Raw genomic sequence first — 18,745 nt, forward strand, 5'->3', positions numbered from 1 at the left:
TGGTGGTAAAAGGTGTGGCTCATTTTTCTTGCCAAATGTCTCTCTTCGTAGATGTCAAATGTTGGTAGCGCAGCAAATTCAAAATTAAAACATGGTGGTAAATGCTTCCACAGGGAAACAAAACTCTTTGATATTTAAAAATTCCTTTCAGGTCCATGTAGCTTTTCTTGCTCTTTCTGAAACAATTGCACCTGGGCTTTTGTTATTAAGGCTTTCTCTTTACTTTGCAGCTGCTGTGTAATCAGAGTGGGAGAAATGTTCTTTTGACTGGGATTCATCCCACGCTAATCTTATTGTTCAAATATTGCACTATTATAACTTCAGATGAATTTTTACAGATGTTAACATATTAATTGGGTATTTTAAAAAAAAGTATCATCTGTAGAAACACATGACACAGACAGAACTTGCTGTATTTTAGTTTCAACAAAAGAGGTAGTAACAATAACGCTTCCTTCTGGGGACAATTTCACATCAGCAGTCTGCCCAATGTAGAAGAGAAACTATGCACGGTCCAAATGTGTAGACCTGGGCTTAGGGGACATCCTAATTTCATAGGTCGAAATATCTCTCTCCTCCTACCAACCAGAGAAGTATTGGGAAAGTCAGGTGGCTAAGCTCACTTAAGAGATTGAGAGGAGGACTTAACACAAAAATTTGTTTTAATTCTGGATTATTGAGCCACATTTGGTCTTCTCTGCAGAATGAAGCAGTAATAGGTCCTTGACTGCTTAATGGGATTGTACACTTTAGTTTTGGTGGCCATGATTCTCTCCACCTGTAAGTTCTTAACCAATGGCTACTTTGATCTAGACCCCTCTGCCCCCTTCCACTGGCTTCTTCAACTCTTTGGCAAATGGTCGGTGTCTTTGCCTGGCCGAGCACAGCACTTAGTTGTGCCTGGGCAGGTAAACAGAGGCTAGGAGGCTTTCAGCGTTTCTGGCACTGTGAGACTGTCTGTTGAAATTCAAGCAGGAGATTGGTTCAGTATGGAGTATGCTACTTCCAAAGACATAATAGATGAGCAGGGAAGGGGGGGGGTAAAATAGGCCAATGAGAGTAGAAGGGAGGGACTGATGGGAAGGAAAAGAGAGGAGAGAGAGGTTGTCTTCTACTCCAAACTCCTTTCACCTCCTCTCCATTTCTTCCTTTCTCCATTTCTTCCCCTTCCCCACTACCCTCGACTCTCATCTTAAGTCTTCAGCAAGTTTAAGATCCTTGCAGCAACTACTGGTATAGAAAGAATTGCTCCAGTGGTGCTAATGGGCCCTTGCAGAGGTGACCTTCCTCTTAGGAATCACCAGGAGGCGCTGCTTCCCTTGCTACCAATGCAAGAGTCAGGGCAGGGCAGGGCAGTGTACTAGAGAGACAAACTACAATCATGGGGGAAACTTACAGTGCTGAATGTCCCCAGCCTCCAGTTACTAGAAGAATGAATATGTTGCTGTACTAGGGACATTCTGGTAGGACCATGTGGTGGTTCTTAAGGACATAAGACTTGTCATACTGAGTCAGACCAGTGGTCCATCTGTCACTGTATCCTGTTTCCAAGAGTGACCTGTACCAGAGCTTCAGGTGACGTGTACAGAACAGGGCAGTTGAGTCTTTCCTTCCTGGCTTCTGGCAGTCAGAGGTTTAGGGTTGCTCCAAACATGGGGTTGCATGCCTGATCATCTTGGCTAATAGCCATTGATGGACCTATCCTCCATGAATTGACCTAATTCTTTTTTGAACCCAGTTACATTTTTGGCCATCACAACATCTCATGGCAATGACCTCAACCAGTTAATTGTGCATTGTATGAAAAAGTACTTCCTCTTGTTTGTATTAAAGCTGCTGATTGTTAATTTCATCTGATGATGCCACATTTGTGTATTGTGAGAAAGGGTAAATAACACTTCTCTATTCACTTTTTCCACACCATTCACAATTTAAGAGACCTCTACCATATCCCCCTTTAGTCGTTGCTCTTCTAAGATGAACAACCCTAATCTTTTTAGTCTTTCCACGTATGGAAGCCATTCCATATCCTTGATCATCTCTGTTGCCCTTCTCTGAACATTTTTCAGTTCCACTATATTCTTTTTGAGATTGGGTGACCAGAACTGGACACAGCATTGCAAGATGTGGCAGCACCTGAATTTATAGAGTGGCATTGTGATATTTTCTGTCTTATTTTCTATCCCTTTCCTAATGGTTGCTAACATTCTGTTAGCCTTTTTGACTGCTGCTATTCACGGAGCTGAAGTTTTCAGAGAGCTATCCACAGTGACTCCAAGATGTCTTTCTAAACGTTACTCTGATTTTCAGCCATGGTGGCATTCTTTTAGTCCTCTTATTGTCTTTTCTGGTTGGGGGTAAACATTTAGTCTGAGCCTCTATTACGGTGTTTTTAAATAGTACCCCGTATACTTGCAGGCATTTAACCCTTGTGATAGCTCCTTTTAATTTCCATCTAACAAGCATCCTCACTTTTGTGTAGTTCACCTTTTCAAAGTTAAATGTTACCATGGTAGGTTTTGGGGGGCTTTTATCTCCTTTATGAAAAAGTTACATTTAAGTGCATTATGGTCACTATTACTGATTGGTTCAGACATAGTCACCTCTTGGCCCAGATTCTGGGCTCCAGTTAGGACTTAATCAAGAATTGCTGCCCCCCTTGTGGGTTCCAGGACTAGCTGCTCCAAGAAACAGTCACTTTTGCTGTCTAGAAATTTTATCTCTGCATCATGCCCTGAGGTGACATTTACCCAGTCGATATGGGGATAGTCGAAATCACCCATTATTATTGCGATTTTTGCTCTTAGTCAGGTAACTTAAATTTCAGGACATAACCGCAGGGAACTTACTTGAGGGATTTCATGGATTCCCAACGTGACAGGCCCTTCATAGTAGATATGTTCTGAAAAACAAATGGATGATGATTGTGCAATGCACAAAGAAAACAAGCAGCTTATAGTATGCCCTATTTTATAGCAATACTTTGAAACCGTCAGTGACAAGTGCTCTAGGACTTAAAAATCTTTAGGGACACTAGCTCTCTGAGAGAAGTGTACAGGTATGGACCATCTTCCTAGTGTAGGAGAGACTATGCTGATGAATGTCGTAAGCCTCTGAGGTAAGACCTGTGTGAACAGCAGTTTCTGAGAGCCTAAGGTGAAGCAGTCACTGAGTGCTCATGCAGTTAATAAGCACATTTCATCCGGAGATACCTGACTTCTGAGTGTTTACTGAACAGTATACTAGTGTAGTGGAAGTACACATTTCACAAGTGAGTAAACAGATACACAGAGGTTCAGCGACTTGCCAAAGGTATCAGGTTGGTGTCAGTGCCAGGTATAGAAACCCATCTTCCAGTCTCCAGCCCTCTAACCACTAGGCACACTCACTCCCTTTTCACTGCTTGTTATTGAGAGCTTCATGAAAGGAGGGTGATTTCAGCACTAGTGGACACTATGCGTGAGCCATTCTGATTGGGCCAGATTTACAGATATACAGGGTCTGCTCACTTCATTGTCCTCTGCAGCTGCATGTCTGAGCCCTATCCCGTAGATGAGCTGTGAAATTTACTGCCACTTCTGCTTTGACAGTGAGGGGGAAGTAATATTTTATCCTTTTGTGTGAATTTTTCTGTCTTCTCTCTGCCTGGATCCTTTCTCCTGTAACTGATCTCTACAGCTCCCTGACTGCTGTCTGAGCCTGGTCTCTCTTACTACTACCTTATACTTCACATTTTTAAAGTATGGCACAAGCAATAACGGATCCTCATGCACAGCTGCAAGATTCCTATATATTATCTCCCACTTTACTAAAAGAGGAAATTAAGGCAGAGAGAGCAAGTGACTTGCCTAAGGGGCCCAAAATGTTGACATCAACACTAGGATTAGAATTCAGGATATTTTGGCTGCTGACCCTAAATCCAATTCACTAGACTACAGCTGGCTCATGGCCTGGACTCTCCAGCTGCTTCACCTGTGCCATGGGAAGCGTTTTCCTTTTCAAAGAGCTGTTGCCATGGTTGCTCACTTCTGTGCATGAAGCAGGAGCCATAGAGTCTGAGGCTTCTCTCCTGCATCGAGTAATGACTCAAAATTTTAAAAATACAGCAAAACCCTGTTCTGTTTCATTTTGCTAGACCCTAGAAAGGAGTTATAGGCCTGGATTCTGCAGACATTGAAGCACCTGCACAACTTTACTCAGCTGGGCAGTGATTACGCTGGGACTCGGTGTGAATAAAGTTTGTGCAGGGGTTTAAGCAGTTGCAGAAGCAGAGGTGTAGATGGGAGCTGTCCTATTTGTAAAGTGCTGGTGTGGACAGTGCAATGCAGAAAGCAACCCCTTTCTGTAGAATCTCCTGCAGTGGGCCGTGTTTGAGAAGGAAAATGCAGCAAGTAGGACAGGCAGCTCGGAACCAGGATCAAACTGCCCAACAAGTCCTGGATAGCAGCAGAGGACAAAAGTGGAGGAAGTATGGGCTCTGAAACCTTCCCTACCAGTTGGAGATGGAGACTCTTCACAAATCACATGAGTCAATGGAGTCAGCCCTGGAGTATTTCAGAACTGGCAAGGGATTGAAAGTGAAATGGCGGTGTCCTAGCTTTGCAAAACCTATGTTTGAAACTGAATTAGACAAAATCAGACAACACACATGCTTCTGAATGTGTGTGGCTGCTAGTATCTCCCTGGTGAAGGTAGATGCTAATTTTTCTATTACACCATAAAGTAAACTTTGACCATCCTGCCAGGGCTAGATTAAGGCAATCCTGGGCTGTAGATGTACTTCCCTCATTAGGAGACCCTGAGGTCCTGCCCATGCGTTATGGCCACACCCTTGCTTGAGGTGATAGCAGCAGGAGCTATTCTTAGGACTACTATGTGCTGAGCAGAAACCACCACTACCAGTACTATTCTTTGGGGTGTCTGGTGGAGCTGATCTGTAATTTAGTAGGGGGCTAGGAGCTGTGCACCCCCGAGTTCTATTCCTTTGCGACCTGGATGAATATCAGCTCTATTACACAGATGGGGAAATGGACTCTTCTCCCCTGCACCAGTAAGTGGGCCTCTACTGCGGGGGAAAAGAGCAGCTTTATTCTTCAGCTACTGGAGGCTCCCAGGAGATGTTCTGAATCAATAGGTCTACTGGGTTTTACGACCAAACCTCTAGCTGACCAGGACCTCCCACTTTCATGGCTGTTGTTTAAACCAGGCCCCTGAAACCACTGTGATTGCCTCTCCGTGGACTTTACAGAGCTGGGGCTACAGCAGAAAACAGTGTCTCCCGAGGCTGAATCCAACTGAATGCATGTCTTGCTTTTGGGATTCCAGTTTAACATAGTATTCTTGATACAGTGCATCTTCCTAAACCCTTGCATTTACCTATCAGTGGGGGGCAAATGAGATGAATTAGTTGCAGTAATTATAACTAAGACAAACACTTAGCTTTGTGCATTGAATGCAAAGTATTGCCTCTTTGGAACTTTCCTGTCTGAGTTCACATAGGTTATATAGTGTGAAAGACTGATATTATTTACGGGATCAATTTATAAATTATGGCAAACTTTCCAGTCAAAAAATTCCTCCATCTTCATATGTACAAGATACTAATAAGTCACAGCATCTGTTAGTGCAAAACAGCCAGTGTTCTTGGGACATTATCTTCCATGCTCAACCCTTCTCTTAAGGGCTAACATGACTGAAGAGGTTTTCTGCAGAACATCATAAAAAGGTCTCTAGGTATTGCTGACTTCAGGCTTTCTTTTCTATTTTGTGCGTTCTTTTCACTCTTACTTCCTAACAAAAGTAATGTATTCCTTCTCCCTGCCACCAACAGGTCTCTAGCAATTTACAGAAGGAAGTGAAGCGAGTAAGAATTTCCTGTAAATTACTTCAAGTTACTTGTTCTTGTGAAGCTGCCTCTCATTTCTGACAAAACACCTATAATGAAATTCTGACTCCTCTTTCTCAACTCTTTCTTAGGTTAAAAATCTTTATACAGTATAACAAGTGTAAGAATGTTCAAAGGCCCCAGTACATCTGCACCCACCTCTTCCTTTTCTGGGCTTTTAACCTTTATAGAATTTTTATTTTTTTTCTGTGTGAGTAATAATACAGTAATACTTAGCTCATCTAGGGCTGGATCCTACATCCATTCAACTCGATGGCACAACTGCCATGAATTCTGTTGGTTCAGAACTGATCTGAACAGTGCTCATCTATAAATATTGGAGCTGAGTGAGTATCATTCACCTCAGTTTCTCCCAACCGTAAAGTGAGTTGAGAGGATGAGTTTCTTGCTCAAGGTCATGTGGCAGATCAGACCAGAACCCAGCTCTGTGGTTTAGCTTCTTGCTGAGAATACATGTCCATTTCCTCACAATTGCACTCAAAAGAAATACCTAACTTCACATCTAATACTCTGCAAGTGTAACACAGTATACACACAAGCCATTACATGTGTATGTTAATTTGTAACTAAGGTCCGAGTGAAGGTTTTTTTGGTTGAGTATGATTGCAAGAAATTGGGTGTGTGCTTTGAGCGTCCTGTGTTGGATCTGAAAAAGTGAGTTTGTGCAGCCGCAAAGTCTGTGAGAGTGTTTGGGCATTAATTGGGTAAGGTCTCTGAGTTGTGCTGGATGTTGATCCTAATGTTACCATAATGGGTGGTTTTTCTGGTTTTTGTGACTGTGTAAATGGGAAGTACACTTGAGCAACCCTAACTCTTATGTAACTATTTTCTTGTGTGGGATATGAACGAAGATCAGAAAAATTCCTCCCTAGAGGGAGGAAGCTCATCTCTAAACTTAATACCACAAAGACTTTAGCAACGATTTTTTTCACTACTAAAGTTCACTTCTTTGCCTTCTGCGGAACAGAAGAGAGTGTAATGGGTTTAGATCTCAAAGAAACAGACATAAGTTGTTCAGAATCATGTTTGAGAGACCTCGTCAGCTTTGCTAGTCCGGTTATGACCATTATACAAGTTGTTTAAATAAAAGTAAAAAGATAGGTAACAAATACTATAATTGAAACGAAGATGTTGGTAAAACATCCATCTATGTTTGTTCTGACAAGACCGTTCCAATCATGAGTCACTGATATAGAAGTAAAAGATAACAGAGGAAGGAAAATGTTCTCTATTTGCCACCTTTGACGCCTCCTCAATTCCTTTCCACTACACCCTCCTCTCTCTCAGCACCAGATATTCCTGGTGCTCTCAAAAAAGAGCCACAAGATCTATAAACAGAACAAACTCTAAAGCCTGTGGCTTTTTTAGGAGGGCGGTAGGAGAAAGCTTTACAGTCTTTGTTCTCACTAAAGTGGCCAATCAAAACCAGCTAGCAACTATATTTAAACCGAGGTCAAATAAAATTTGCTTTACAAATGTTACTCAATGTGTAATGAAGATGGGGCTCTAATTGACAAAATTCAGCTCTAAAAAGAGCACTCTGCCATCTTCACACTTCCTTTACCTCATATTTGACAGCTCAAATTATGGCCCTCTCTACACAAGGCAATGGTCAAGTTTAACAAAAATGCAAACAGCTGGGCTACGTCTACACTAGAGACCTTGCAGTGGTACGGCTGTACCACTGCGCCGCTGTAAGGTCTTCTGTGTAGCTGCTCTATGCCAGTGGGAGAGCGCTTTCCTGTTAACATAATTAAATCACTGTCAACGAGCAGTGGTAGATATGTTGGCAAGAGAGCATCTCCCGCTGACATGGCACTGTCCACACCGGTGCTTTTGTTGGTGTAATTTATGTCACTCAGAGGGTTGTTTTCTCACACTCCTGAGTGACATAAGTTATACTGACAAAAGTGCTAGTGTAGATACAGCCTTCAAATGTGGCTGTGCTGAGCTGCTCTATGTGGGGCTGGAGATCAAACTGCATTACAATACAATGTAAAAACATACACTGACTATCCATTTTGGAGCCCCATCATCTAGCAAACTTAACCGCTTCCCTCTGTGGATTGCATGGGAACAACATGGCTTCTATTAACAACTGTGTGATAAGGTTCTGTTATTAATTGAGGGCAGCTTCTAAATGAAGATACATGGCATTATTTAAACAATCAAGTGTTGTTTTATATCCTGATGTACTTCAATTAGTGAAAACAATCTCCCTGCCAGGTTAAGATTAAGGACCTGCTGCGAACCCCAGAAGGGTTTGGCTATGTGGCTTAATGTGTAAACAGCAGCTTGTGCTGGGCTCAGGATCGACTCTAGGTTTCCTTAATGTGTTTTCTACAGGGTGTTATTGAGCACTTCGTCAGAATAAGACAGTCTTCCAGTAGGGCTGTGGGTATCTTATTTTTTCTTTAATTCAATACACTATTGAGAAAGCTTCTGAATTTAATTTTTCTGTCTGTCTGGCTTGCAGAATTTACATAATTGGTTGCTTGTGCAGTATTTCTCTGCTATTCTTTTTGATATCTCTGTACTGTGTGAAATGTCTTAGCAATTCCCCTGAGGCCATCTTGTCAACAGTACAGTGCATGGTCACCAAACCCACAGCCCTACAGGAAAATGAATTATCATAGTGCTGATGGAGATGCAGGTGACTGGGGAAAAATAGCTTTCAAAGCTAACTTACTAAACTGCCATTCTCTTAACTCCCTGGGAAATTGCCCTCCACCCACCTTTCTTTTCAAATCAGCCCAAAGAGATGAGCATGGAATCAGGAAGAGTAAGGATTTATTATTATCAGAGATCCTTAAATAAAACCAAACACCTTAGATAGTACCAAAATGTATCATGGTCCAAATGCTGCAGTCTTTAATCCTTACTTATGCGCAACTTCTATGAAAGGATTATGGATCAGTGAACAGGAAACACAACTTTTTAGATAGGAGACATTTCTCAAGTAATCTTGTTCTTTAGCTCAGCCCTTGCTTTTACAAAAATAGGAGACAATCCTGCAATAGTCCTCAGACATGCAAACAGTCTTGTTGAAATAAGACTGCTACTGAACATAAGGGGTGTAGGCCCATGCTACTTATTTACATTATATGTTGAGTTATAGATTATCCTTCTAAATTTCCCTTGAACTCTGATGTATATAGCACTCAGACCTCTGTGCCATTAAAACACAAGCTAGTGAGCCCGTTATGCAAAAAGAAGACTTTAAAAGTAAAATGACGCTCCCCTACTGTGTTGCTGTCATCCACTAACATTCTGTTGAAGTCCACAGAATGTTAGGAAGTTAGTACATTCAGCCGCACAGCAGGTGTGTCCCGCTTGCAGTGTTCAGCACCCATCAAGTGTTTAGTGTGCTAGGTAAAATTACCTCCTTTTCTCTTTCCACAGAAAATAAACCTGCGGTCATTCGGCTCACAAAGTTTCTGTGAGTAGGCTAGGATACTCTTCCCATTTATGATGAGATTAACGTTCAGAGACAGTTCCTTGATGTTGCGTCCTACGCAGAAAACAGAAGAAGAGTTCAGGGAGAGAACTGTTTGGAAATTGAGCTATTATTATTTACTTTATAATTAATGTATTAATTAAATGAATTAAATAATTAGTTTATTATTTGTTTTAAAAAGATCCTATTCTTTTCTTATTTAGGCCCCAACTCCACTGAGGGTTCCTGAATCCATAGAACACTATGCAATACAGAAACTGCCCTGTAATGTCCCTGGTGGTAGATAACAAGACATGTACTGAATGAAGAGTAGCTTCCTTTTGAGGCTACTGGATTCAAACCTTGCAGTCGGGGGTTGTGAACAAGCATGTGCAATGATTGTAATATAACCCTCAAATTTGTCTCGCTTGTGATCCCCGAAAACAGACCTGCCCCCAGAAGTCTTAGTGCTGCACACCAGTGAGCCACAGCAGCTCAAGTGTTATTTCACAGTGTGGTCGCTCTCACTCTCTATCTAGGCTAACGCCGGAGGAGTGAAGACAATACCCAAAGGACAACCCCCTGCCCAAACAAGTTTACAAGTGAACAGGCTGACAGAGGGAGGGAGGGGAAACAAAGGCACGGGGATGGGGGTGGGGGCAGAGTGAAGTGACTTGCTCAAGGTCACACAGCAGGTCAGAGACACAGCTGAGAAGAGAATCTATGCCTCCTGAGGCCCAATCTGTGTCTGAGCCCCTGGACCCTCGCATAAGAGCAATAAACCCTCTCTGTTTTATCAAAAGCACTTGATTATTATTCATCAGACCCTCTTTAACACCGACACATGCCCAGTGAAGTATCTTATTTGTAACACTCAAAAACAGCACTTTACTTACTTAAGATCATTGCAGCTCTGATGTCAAAAGTATTCGTTAAGATTTTGGAACAACCATCGATGCTAAGAGCAAAATCTTGCACGGGATCTGTCAAAAGGTAACAGGCAATTGATTTTTACTTTTATTTCCAATGCATGGGAACTCTACTTCATAAAAAATAATGATAAAAGAATAGAATCCTTATGAAAATCAAGTCATACATATTTTCTTTGAAATTCTCCCAAACATAATCCCCAAACTCCGACATCGTGTGGCAAAAGGATTAGACTGCTCTGTGCCTGTTTCACTGACATCACACTAATCTCAACTACGTTTGCTTTCAGCCGGAATCCTTTCCCCCCCCCACCTTCCTCTTTTCTAGCCATTAGGACCTGGCCAGTCCTTAAATTATTTAATACTTTAAGGCTTTGTCAGCATATCCATTTCTGATGCTGGGTGTCGACAACAATTGCAGCTGAGCCAGTGCTGAACCTGGTTTAACTGCAAGCGTAGATCACCGGTTCCCAAACTGTGAGTCAGGACCCCAAAGTGGGTCGTGACTTCTTTTTAATGAGATCACCATTAGACTGGCATTAGACTTGCTGGGGCCAAACCTACACCACCCGGGGCGGAAGCCCTAGGGCTTCAGCCTTGGTGGCAGGGCTCAGGTTACAGGCCCTGTGCCTGGGGCTGAATCCCTTTGGCTTTGGCCCCCCACACCCAGGGCAGTGGGACTCGGGCAGGTTCAGGCTTCGGTCCCCCCTCCTGGGGTTGTGTCGTAATTTTTGTTGTCAGAAGGGGGTCACAGTGCAATGAAGTTTGAGAACCCCTGGCACAGACCAAAACAAACCTGTTCAGAACATTTTAGAAACCATGGTTGACTTCAGGGGAAGTTGCCTGGTGAATGAAAATCAGGTCACTTAGTGCCTAGCTAAGAACATAGGAGCCTAACTTTAGGCTCCTATTTTTTGAAAATCTTAGCCCGGGCTTTGCATGTGACATTTTATTGATCTGGAAATGGTGGGATAGGGACAGTTTCACATCTTTGCAATTCTAGTGGGGAGCCATTTCGGGGGGCAAAGTGGGGCGGGAGCGCCTCCTGAGTTTCATACAGGAGGTGTGCGAGCTCCCAGGTGAAGCTACAGCAAAGCATTGGTGTGAAATGTAAGTTCTGCAGAGGAAATGTGCCCCTGGGGCAGGGAGTCAGTATTTTGTTTACAGAGGGAGGGCGATTAAGACAAGAAAGGGCTGGTGATTAAGTTAAGGATCTGGAAGTCTACATGCATCCATCGAAGTGGTATTCTCCCATGAAAGCTTATGCTCCAATACGTCTGTTAGTCTATAAGGTGCCACAGGACACTCTGCTCCTGTAAAACAGGAATCCCTGGGGAAGTGGGTGGGTGGGAGGGAGGAGGTTGTTTTAGAGATAACACAGGGGACTCAGAAATAATACAGCCAAGCCCTCTGGGCCAAGGTTACATTCAGAAAAGGTGGAGATTTGGGGACATACATGAAACGAAGGAGCCAAAACCCAGGGAAGGGCTAGCAGTGGTATAGAGAAGTTCCCACTCCCCTGTGGTACTTGTGTGGCCCCATCACCATAGTATCTGAGCGCCTCACAAGGTCTAACCTATTTCTCCTCAGCCCCTTGGTGAGGTAGAGCAGGGGCACTGAGGCACACTCATTCTAAAGGCCAGATTTTCAAAGGTATTTAGGCACCTAGTGGGATTTTCAAAAGTGCCTAGAAGGTTAGGTACTTTGTAAACCCCACTAGATGCCTAGCTGCATCTTTGGGTGCCTAAAAGGTTTTGAAACTCTGTCCTTAACACACTGGCCTGAGATCATGCAGGAAGTCCATGGGGGGGAGTAGAACCCAGGTCTTTCAGGGCTAACTCCTTATCCAACAGACCAGCCTATCTCTCTGCTGCATGCTGCAAAAAAAAAAGAGGACTCTGATAGATGGGAGCCAAACCAAGGCGGCCAGTTCTCTGAGACTCCAGGAAATGGTCCCAGGAGGTTAGGATGGATGCCATGGTTGACAGCATGAAAAGCAGCACAGAGGTCAGGAAGGATGGAGAATGAGAGTCAGAAGAGAGGAGATCGCTTAACTCCCAAGAGGTGGCAATGCCTGCTGTGCATTTTAACTGAAAACCATTTTGTTTTGTCATTTTTTTGTTCTAAGTTCGAGAAAAGGAAGGAATCAGAAAGTGTCATAAAAGCATCAGATGTGTTTATGCCTCAAATTCTTAGGGTTTCAGCTGTATCCAGGCCAATTCCAGAACAAAGAATAAAAATTGCATCCGCAGAGTCCATAAAGTTGACGATTATTATCATGATTTGTATTATTCACTGGGCACCATCTGTGTGCTTAGCACTGTTCAGAATATACCAGAAAATGTAGTCCCTGAGCCAATGTGTAGCCCTGGATAAGATGGCTGAGATATTTAAGTATGAAATACATAGTTATTAAGCACATGTTAATATCTAGGAGGAGAGGCACTGATGGCAATAGAAGTTTTACTGGATTAAGGAGTAGAAGAATTGACCCTCCAACTTTCTCTCAAGAGGAAGAGCTGCCCAGAGCTCCTGTGCCTGTTTATTTTCCTTTCCTGCCTGCAGTGGCCCTGATATACCGTAGAAGTCTCAATGTTTTTCTCAACTTTAAAATATGGAATTTTCTTGTTGCTTGGTTTTAAATATTCTCTTGTGAGAACTGCAACTCAATCATTGTAATGTTGTGTTTAAGAGCCTTTTGGAAAGTAACTAGCCTTTAAATAGAAGCTAAAGCAGTATTGCCAACTCTCATGATTTTATCATGAGTCTCATGATAATTGTTTTCCTTAAAGCCCCAGCTCCTGGAGTCAAGTGGATATGTGATGATTTCAGAACACAAGAATGGCCCTACTGGGTCAGATCAAAGATCCATCTAGTCCAGTATCCTGTCTTCTGACAGTGGCTAATGCCAGGTGCCCCAGAGGGAATGAACAGAACAGGTAATCGTCAAGTGATACATCCCCTGTAGCCCATTCCCAACTTCTGGCAAACAGAGGCTATGGACACCATCCCTGTCCATCCTGGCAAATAGCCATTGGTGGACCTATCCTCCATGAACTTATCTAGTTCTTTTTTGAACCCTGTTATACTCTTGGCTTTAACAACATCCTCTGGCAAGGAGTTCCACAGGTTGAGTGTGCGTTGTGTGAAGAAATACTTCCTTTTGTTTTTTTTAAACCTGCTGCCTATTAATTTCATTTGGTGACCCCTAGTTCTTGTGTTATGAGAAGGAGTAAGTAACACTTCCTGATTTGCTTTCTCCACCCTAGTCATGATTTTGTAGACCTCTATCATATCCCCTCTTAGTCATTTCTTTTCCAAGCTGAAAAATCCCAATTTTATTAATCTCTCCTCATATGGCAGCTGTTCCATACATCTAACCATTTTTGGTTAGACAAAACAGCCCTTTTCTGAACCTTTTCCAATTCCAATATATCTTTTTTGAGATGGGCGACCACATCTGCATGTAGTATTCAAGATGTGGGCGTACCCTGGAGTTATACAGAGGCAATGCGATATTTTCTGTCTTATTATCTATCCCTTTTTCCTAATGATTCCCAAAATTCTGTTGGCTTTTTTGACTGCTGCTACACATTGAGTGAATGTTTTCAGAGAACTATCCGCAGTGACTCCAACAACTCTCTTTGAAATCTCTCTTGAGTGGTAACAGCTAATTTAGACCTCATCATTTTATATGTATAGTTGGGATTATGTTTTCCAATGTGCATTACTTTGCATTTATCAACATTGAATTTCATCTGCCATTTTGTTGCCTAGACACCCAGTTTTGAGAGATCCCTTTGAGCTCTTTGCAGTCTGCCTGGGACTTAACTATCTTGAGCAATTTTATATCATCTGCAAATTTTGCCACCTCACTGTTTACCCCTTTTTCCAGATCTTTATGAATATATTGAATAGGCTTTGGCCCAGTACAGACCCCTGGGGGATGCCACTATTTACCACTCTCCATTCTGAAATCTGACCATTTATTCCTACCCTTCGTTTCCTATCTTTTAACTAGTTACCAATCCATGAGAGGACCTTCCCTTTTATCCCATGACAGCTTACTTTGCTTAAGAGCCTTTGGTGAGGGACCTTGTGTAAGGCTTTCTGAAAATCTAAGTACACTATATCCATTGGATCACCCTTGTCCACATGATTGTTTACCCCCTCAAAGAATTCTAGTAGATTGGTGAGGCATGATTTCCCTTTACAAAAACCATGTTGACTCTTCCCCAACAAATTATGTTCATCTATGTGTCTGACAATTTTGTTCTTTACTTAAGTAATAACCAGTTTGCCAGTACTGAAGTCAGGCTTCCTAATTATATTTTTACACTTCATTTGCCAGAGTTTATGCTCCTTTCTATTTTCCTCACTGGGATTTAACTTCCACTTTTTAAAGGATGACTGTTTTGCCTCTCACAGCTTCTTTGCCTCTGTTGTTTAGCCATGGTGGCACTTTTTTGGTTCTCTTACTATGTTTTTTAATTTGGGGTATACATTTAAGTTGAGCCTCTATTATGGTGTCTTTAAAAAGTTTCCATGCAGCTTGCAGGGATTTCACTTTTGGTGTTGTACCTTTTAATTTCTGTTTAACTAACCTCCTCATTTTTGTGTAGTTCCCCTTTCTGAAATTATAGCTTATTACCAGCAGGAGAGTAGGGTGGTGGTGGGGGGGAGAGAAAACCTTTTGTAGCGATAAACACCCATTTTTTTCATAGTTTGTGTGTATAAAAACAAACGTCTTCTGTATTTTCCACAGTATGCATCCGATGAAGTGAGCTGTAGCTCACGAAAGCTTACGCTCAAATAAATTGGTTAGTCTCTAAGGTGCCACAAGTACTCCTTTTCTTTTTGCGAATACAGACTAACACGGCTGTTACTCTGAAACCTTTCAATTGTTGTAATCAAGAGTTAGAAACAAAGTAAGAATATACATTAAAATTTTAAACCTAACCAGTGGCCCTTAAGTGACTTGACATAAGATGTGAGAACATGTTAGTATTAGAGCTAAGTGGGTCTAATATTTAATTCTTTTTTTTTATATAGGAATTAGATACAGTGCTCCAATCAGCTAATTTCAAAGTTATTATCTGCAAAAAAAATCCTAGAGTTTTCAGGTGCCTAAGTAGCCCCTGAAATTGTGGTTAAAGTTGCCCCTCTCCCTGCCATCAAAATCTGAAATGGCGCCCCAAGCTGGAGTCAAGATTGTCTTCTGTGAGGCTGGGTTGCTGTGGCAGCAGTGCATTGTGTCCAGTTTGAATGCGGTCTTTACAATGGTCCTCCCCTTCCCACAAGTTTAAACTATACATGTGACTGGAAGGTGGGGCCAGCAGGGATGAAAGCGTGGAGGGAACCTGTAAGCAATGAAGTCCGCTTCATTGAAGGTAGGTGGAGGGAACCTGTAAGCAATGAAGTCAAATGCACAAATGGAAAGGAAAAAGCAAGAGGCAATGAAGAGAAGAGGGGCGAATATCGTAAGAGGGGCGAATATCGTAAAAGAAACCCCAAACAACCCTAGACCAGGGAAGCATGTAAGCTCTCCAAAGGACCACCCGAAACTTAATTTCTGTTCTTAAAAATAACTATAAAATAAAGCAGTGAGACAAAAGGCAATGATATTTGCCCAAGGCTTCATGCCAGTGAGCTGCATTTTATTTTTTCTTTCAATGAACGAGTCCCTTTAGTTGTGTGACGGACTAGAAAAGGATGGTGCCAAGGGAGCTGTTTAACAGTTACACAAGAGTCAGAGGGACCTGATAGCTTGGTTTCTTTTTTCTTTCTGTCACTTCTTGTTTTGCAACTTTGGTTTCAAAAGTCATTACAATGAGGTGAAAAGAGTCATTTCTTACTCTTGTGGGAAATATGGTTTTAGACTTCTCTTTTCTCTAAAGCATCTAGGGCCTCCTCCCCACTTTTCTCTGTCCCCTCTCGGGTTGGTTTCCTCTTTGCTTCTGCAAGTGAATCTCTCACTTCTGTATTTAATGGAAAGTGTGATGATAAAATGTAGGAAGCAGCTGCTCAGATTTTGGACTAATCAGGAGTCAGTGGCTCAAATGTATCAACCAGCATTGCTCTAGTTGCAGCTGCCACTGCTTTCTGTAATACGTTGAGCTTGCATAAGAGCTACAGATGGTTGAATGGTTAAAAGTCCCAACAGTTAAGTTTTCATCGGGGGACACGGTTACAAAATTATATTGCAACAACTACAGTTTGGTCTTGCTCTTTTAAATGAGATGGGTCTGTTTTTTAACCATCTCACTGAATCACGGCCCGAAGGCTGCTCAAAATTTTTTAGTTAAAACTGTTTTTCAGTGGAAAACTGGGTTTTTGACAAAATGAAGTTCTTCATAAAAGGTGTCTGCTTTTTGTGGAAAAGGTTGACTTTTTGTTGAAAAATTGAACTTATGGGAGTTGCAATTCAGGTGCCTCATGCCCCTGTTCTCCTTTATGGGCTGGGCTCTCCAGCCGGACTACATCTTCCACAATGCGCTTTGGCCATGGGACTCCCCATGAGACCCCACAATAGTTCTCCAGGAGTCAAGACTGTGGTGCATCATGCAAGGTGTAGTCTGTCCAGAGACCCTGGCTGTAGAGGAGAATGGAGGTCTGAGGCACTCAAACGACAGCTCACATGAGAATCTGCCGTGGAATTTCCCAATAGAAATTTTATGGCTTTTGACTTTTTGCTGAAAAGTCAAAACTTTCCACTGGGGGTGGGGACACACATTTCTGACCATCTCTCTATGGTACATCAGTCTAGAACTTTACAATCCAACATGATAGCTCTGTAGTGGAGATGGGACCTCTTGGTAACCATTCTTCCTGAGTAAGGAGAAGGTAGGATGAGCTGCACTGCCAGTGAGAAGCAGGCAGAGTGGGTGCAGCTGAAGGAACCTAGAGAACCCAAAGTAGGCTTTTTTTGTTGTTAAATAAAGATGTCTGCAAATTTTACTGTGCCTGTGTAGCTATGTAGCTGAAAGGAGAGACCATTCTGCTTTTTCTGTACTGGCCCTTTAAATGTGGAGGAATCCCCTGGCTCCTACAGGAGCAGCTGTCATTTCCATTTTCAGATGCACAATGTTCCAAGAGTGAATCAATGTGTTTTGTCTCATGGAGACTTTATACTTGTTCTTTCTTGTTTGCCTCACTCAGAAGTGACTCATTTAGACTGAAAAAAAAATATTACATGTTATGTCTTTCACATACCCAAAGCAAAAACATTTACCATTTTGACTATAAAATACACGATGATTCCCTTTCCTGCAACACTCCATAGTGCACAGTACTGTATGTTCCCAGATCCCAGTCGTTCCTCCACCCACTCCTTCAATCTGTTATCTCTTCCATAATTAAAGCTAAAAACTCTTCTTCAGGTTTCAGATAGTTTGCTATTCCAGTTCAGCTTTGATATGTTACCAACATTTGAAATGATTATTGAAATTTTGCAAAAACATGTAGCTTTTTGCAAGTAAATGCTTAACGGAAAAATAGGCATTTTTATGTCTTTATATTTTAGCTTGAGATGGGTCTGAGTCCCAGCATTTGGAACTAGATCTGAACTTTCTCAAGGCATTGGGGTGTCTAGATCTGCAATTTTGGGTCAAGCCTATCTCTGGTTCTGAGTACTTTCACGTGACTACTTTCAGGTACAAATACTCAGCTAGATCCTCAGCTGGTCTGAATGATTGACTACAGCTGAAGTTCTGTCCCCTTCTTTGAACATAATAGGACCCACGGATGCTACTGAGGTTTCGATTGTATTCAACATTGAGTTTGCAGCTTTCACCAGGGCCGCACTGCTCTTTGTGAGCTAGAATTTGGAACCCCTTTTGACTCTCTGCTATTCATCAGCCATCAGTTGGAACACTCCTCACTGATCTGACAAATCAGATACAATGGCACTTCTCTCATTTCACTACTTCCTGAATGTTTATCGGGATATTCCTTGCAGTCCATATTTATATATAGATTGCCTGGCACATTGCACGCAGTGGCACCATAGTGCTGGATTTTAATCTCGTTTGACATTTCTTGTAGCCGGTAGGTGAATTCTATTGGATTACTCTGGAAGAGTGAGTAGACCATCTCCAAAGTACTGTTGTTGGCGTTTCAAAGAACTTCACTTGCTACAATTAAAAAAAAGATGTATTTTTCTTGCCTTGTTTTCCTGAGCAGGCCTCACATCGGTATGACTACCACAGCATTGCATAGGTGCTGCTGCACCCCCTGGCTTGAAGAGGTTTCCATCATATCCAGGGTTTACAGTTTGGTTCAATGGCTCTCAGCACCTCCACTATACAAATTGCTCCAGCGCTCCTGCAGCATTGCGGAAACTGGACTGCCACAGTGGAAAAAGGTCTGTTCTAATCATTTTGATGGTCTTTTCTAGAATTGTGCCGATCTTTTCCCCCCCTCTTGTTGACCTTGCTCTGGGTTCAATTTCACCTTGAAGTAATCTGATATTGCCCC

The 18,745-nt window shown here is 42.3% G+C and overlaps 1 protein-coding gene across 1 annotated transcript in view; it reads right to left on the reverse strand.

The window, feature by feature from the left end:
• Positions 1–18,745, reverse strand: part of LY86 (lymphocyte antigen 86) — a 33,239-nt gene that overhangs the window by 1,637 nt on the left and 12,857 nt on the right. The window contains exons 2-4 of the mRNA XM_084621027.1: positions 10,238–10,324; positions 9,288–9,416; positions 2,850–2,902 (exon numbers count right to left, since the gene is read on the reverse strand). Coding sequence (XP_084477153.1) covers positions 2,850–2,902; positions 9,288–9,416; positions 10,238–10,324 — 269 coding nt within the window. The remainder of the gene's footprint in view (positions 1–2,849; positions 2,903–9,287; positions 9,417–10,237; positions 10,325–18,745) is intronic.

This window comes from Lepidochelys olivacea, assembly GCF_965140295.1.
Source record: "Lepidochelys olivacea isolate rLepOli2 genome assembly, chromosome: 2".
Taxonomy (NCBI): domain Eukaryota; kingdom Metazoa; phylum Chordata; order Testudines; family Cheloniidae; genus Lepidochelys; species Lepidochelys olivacea.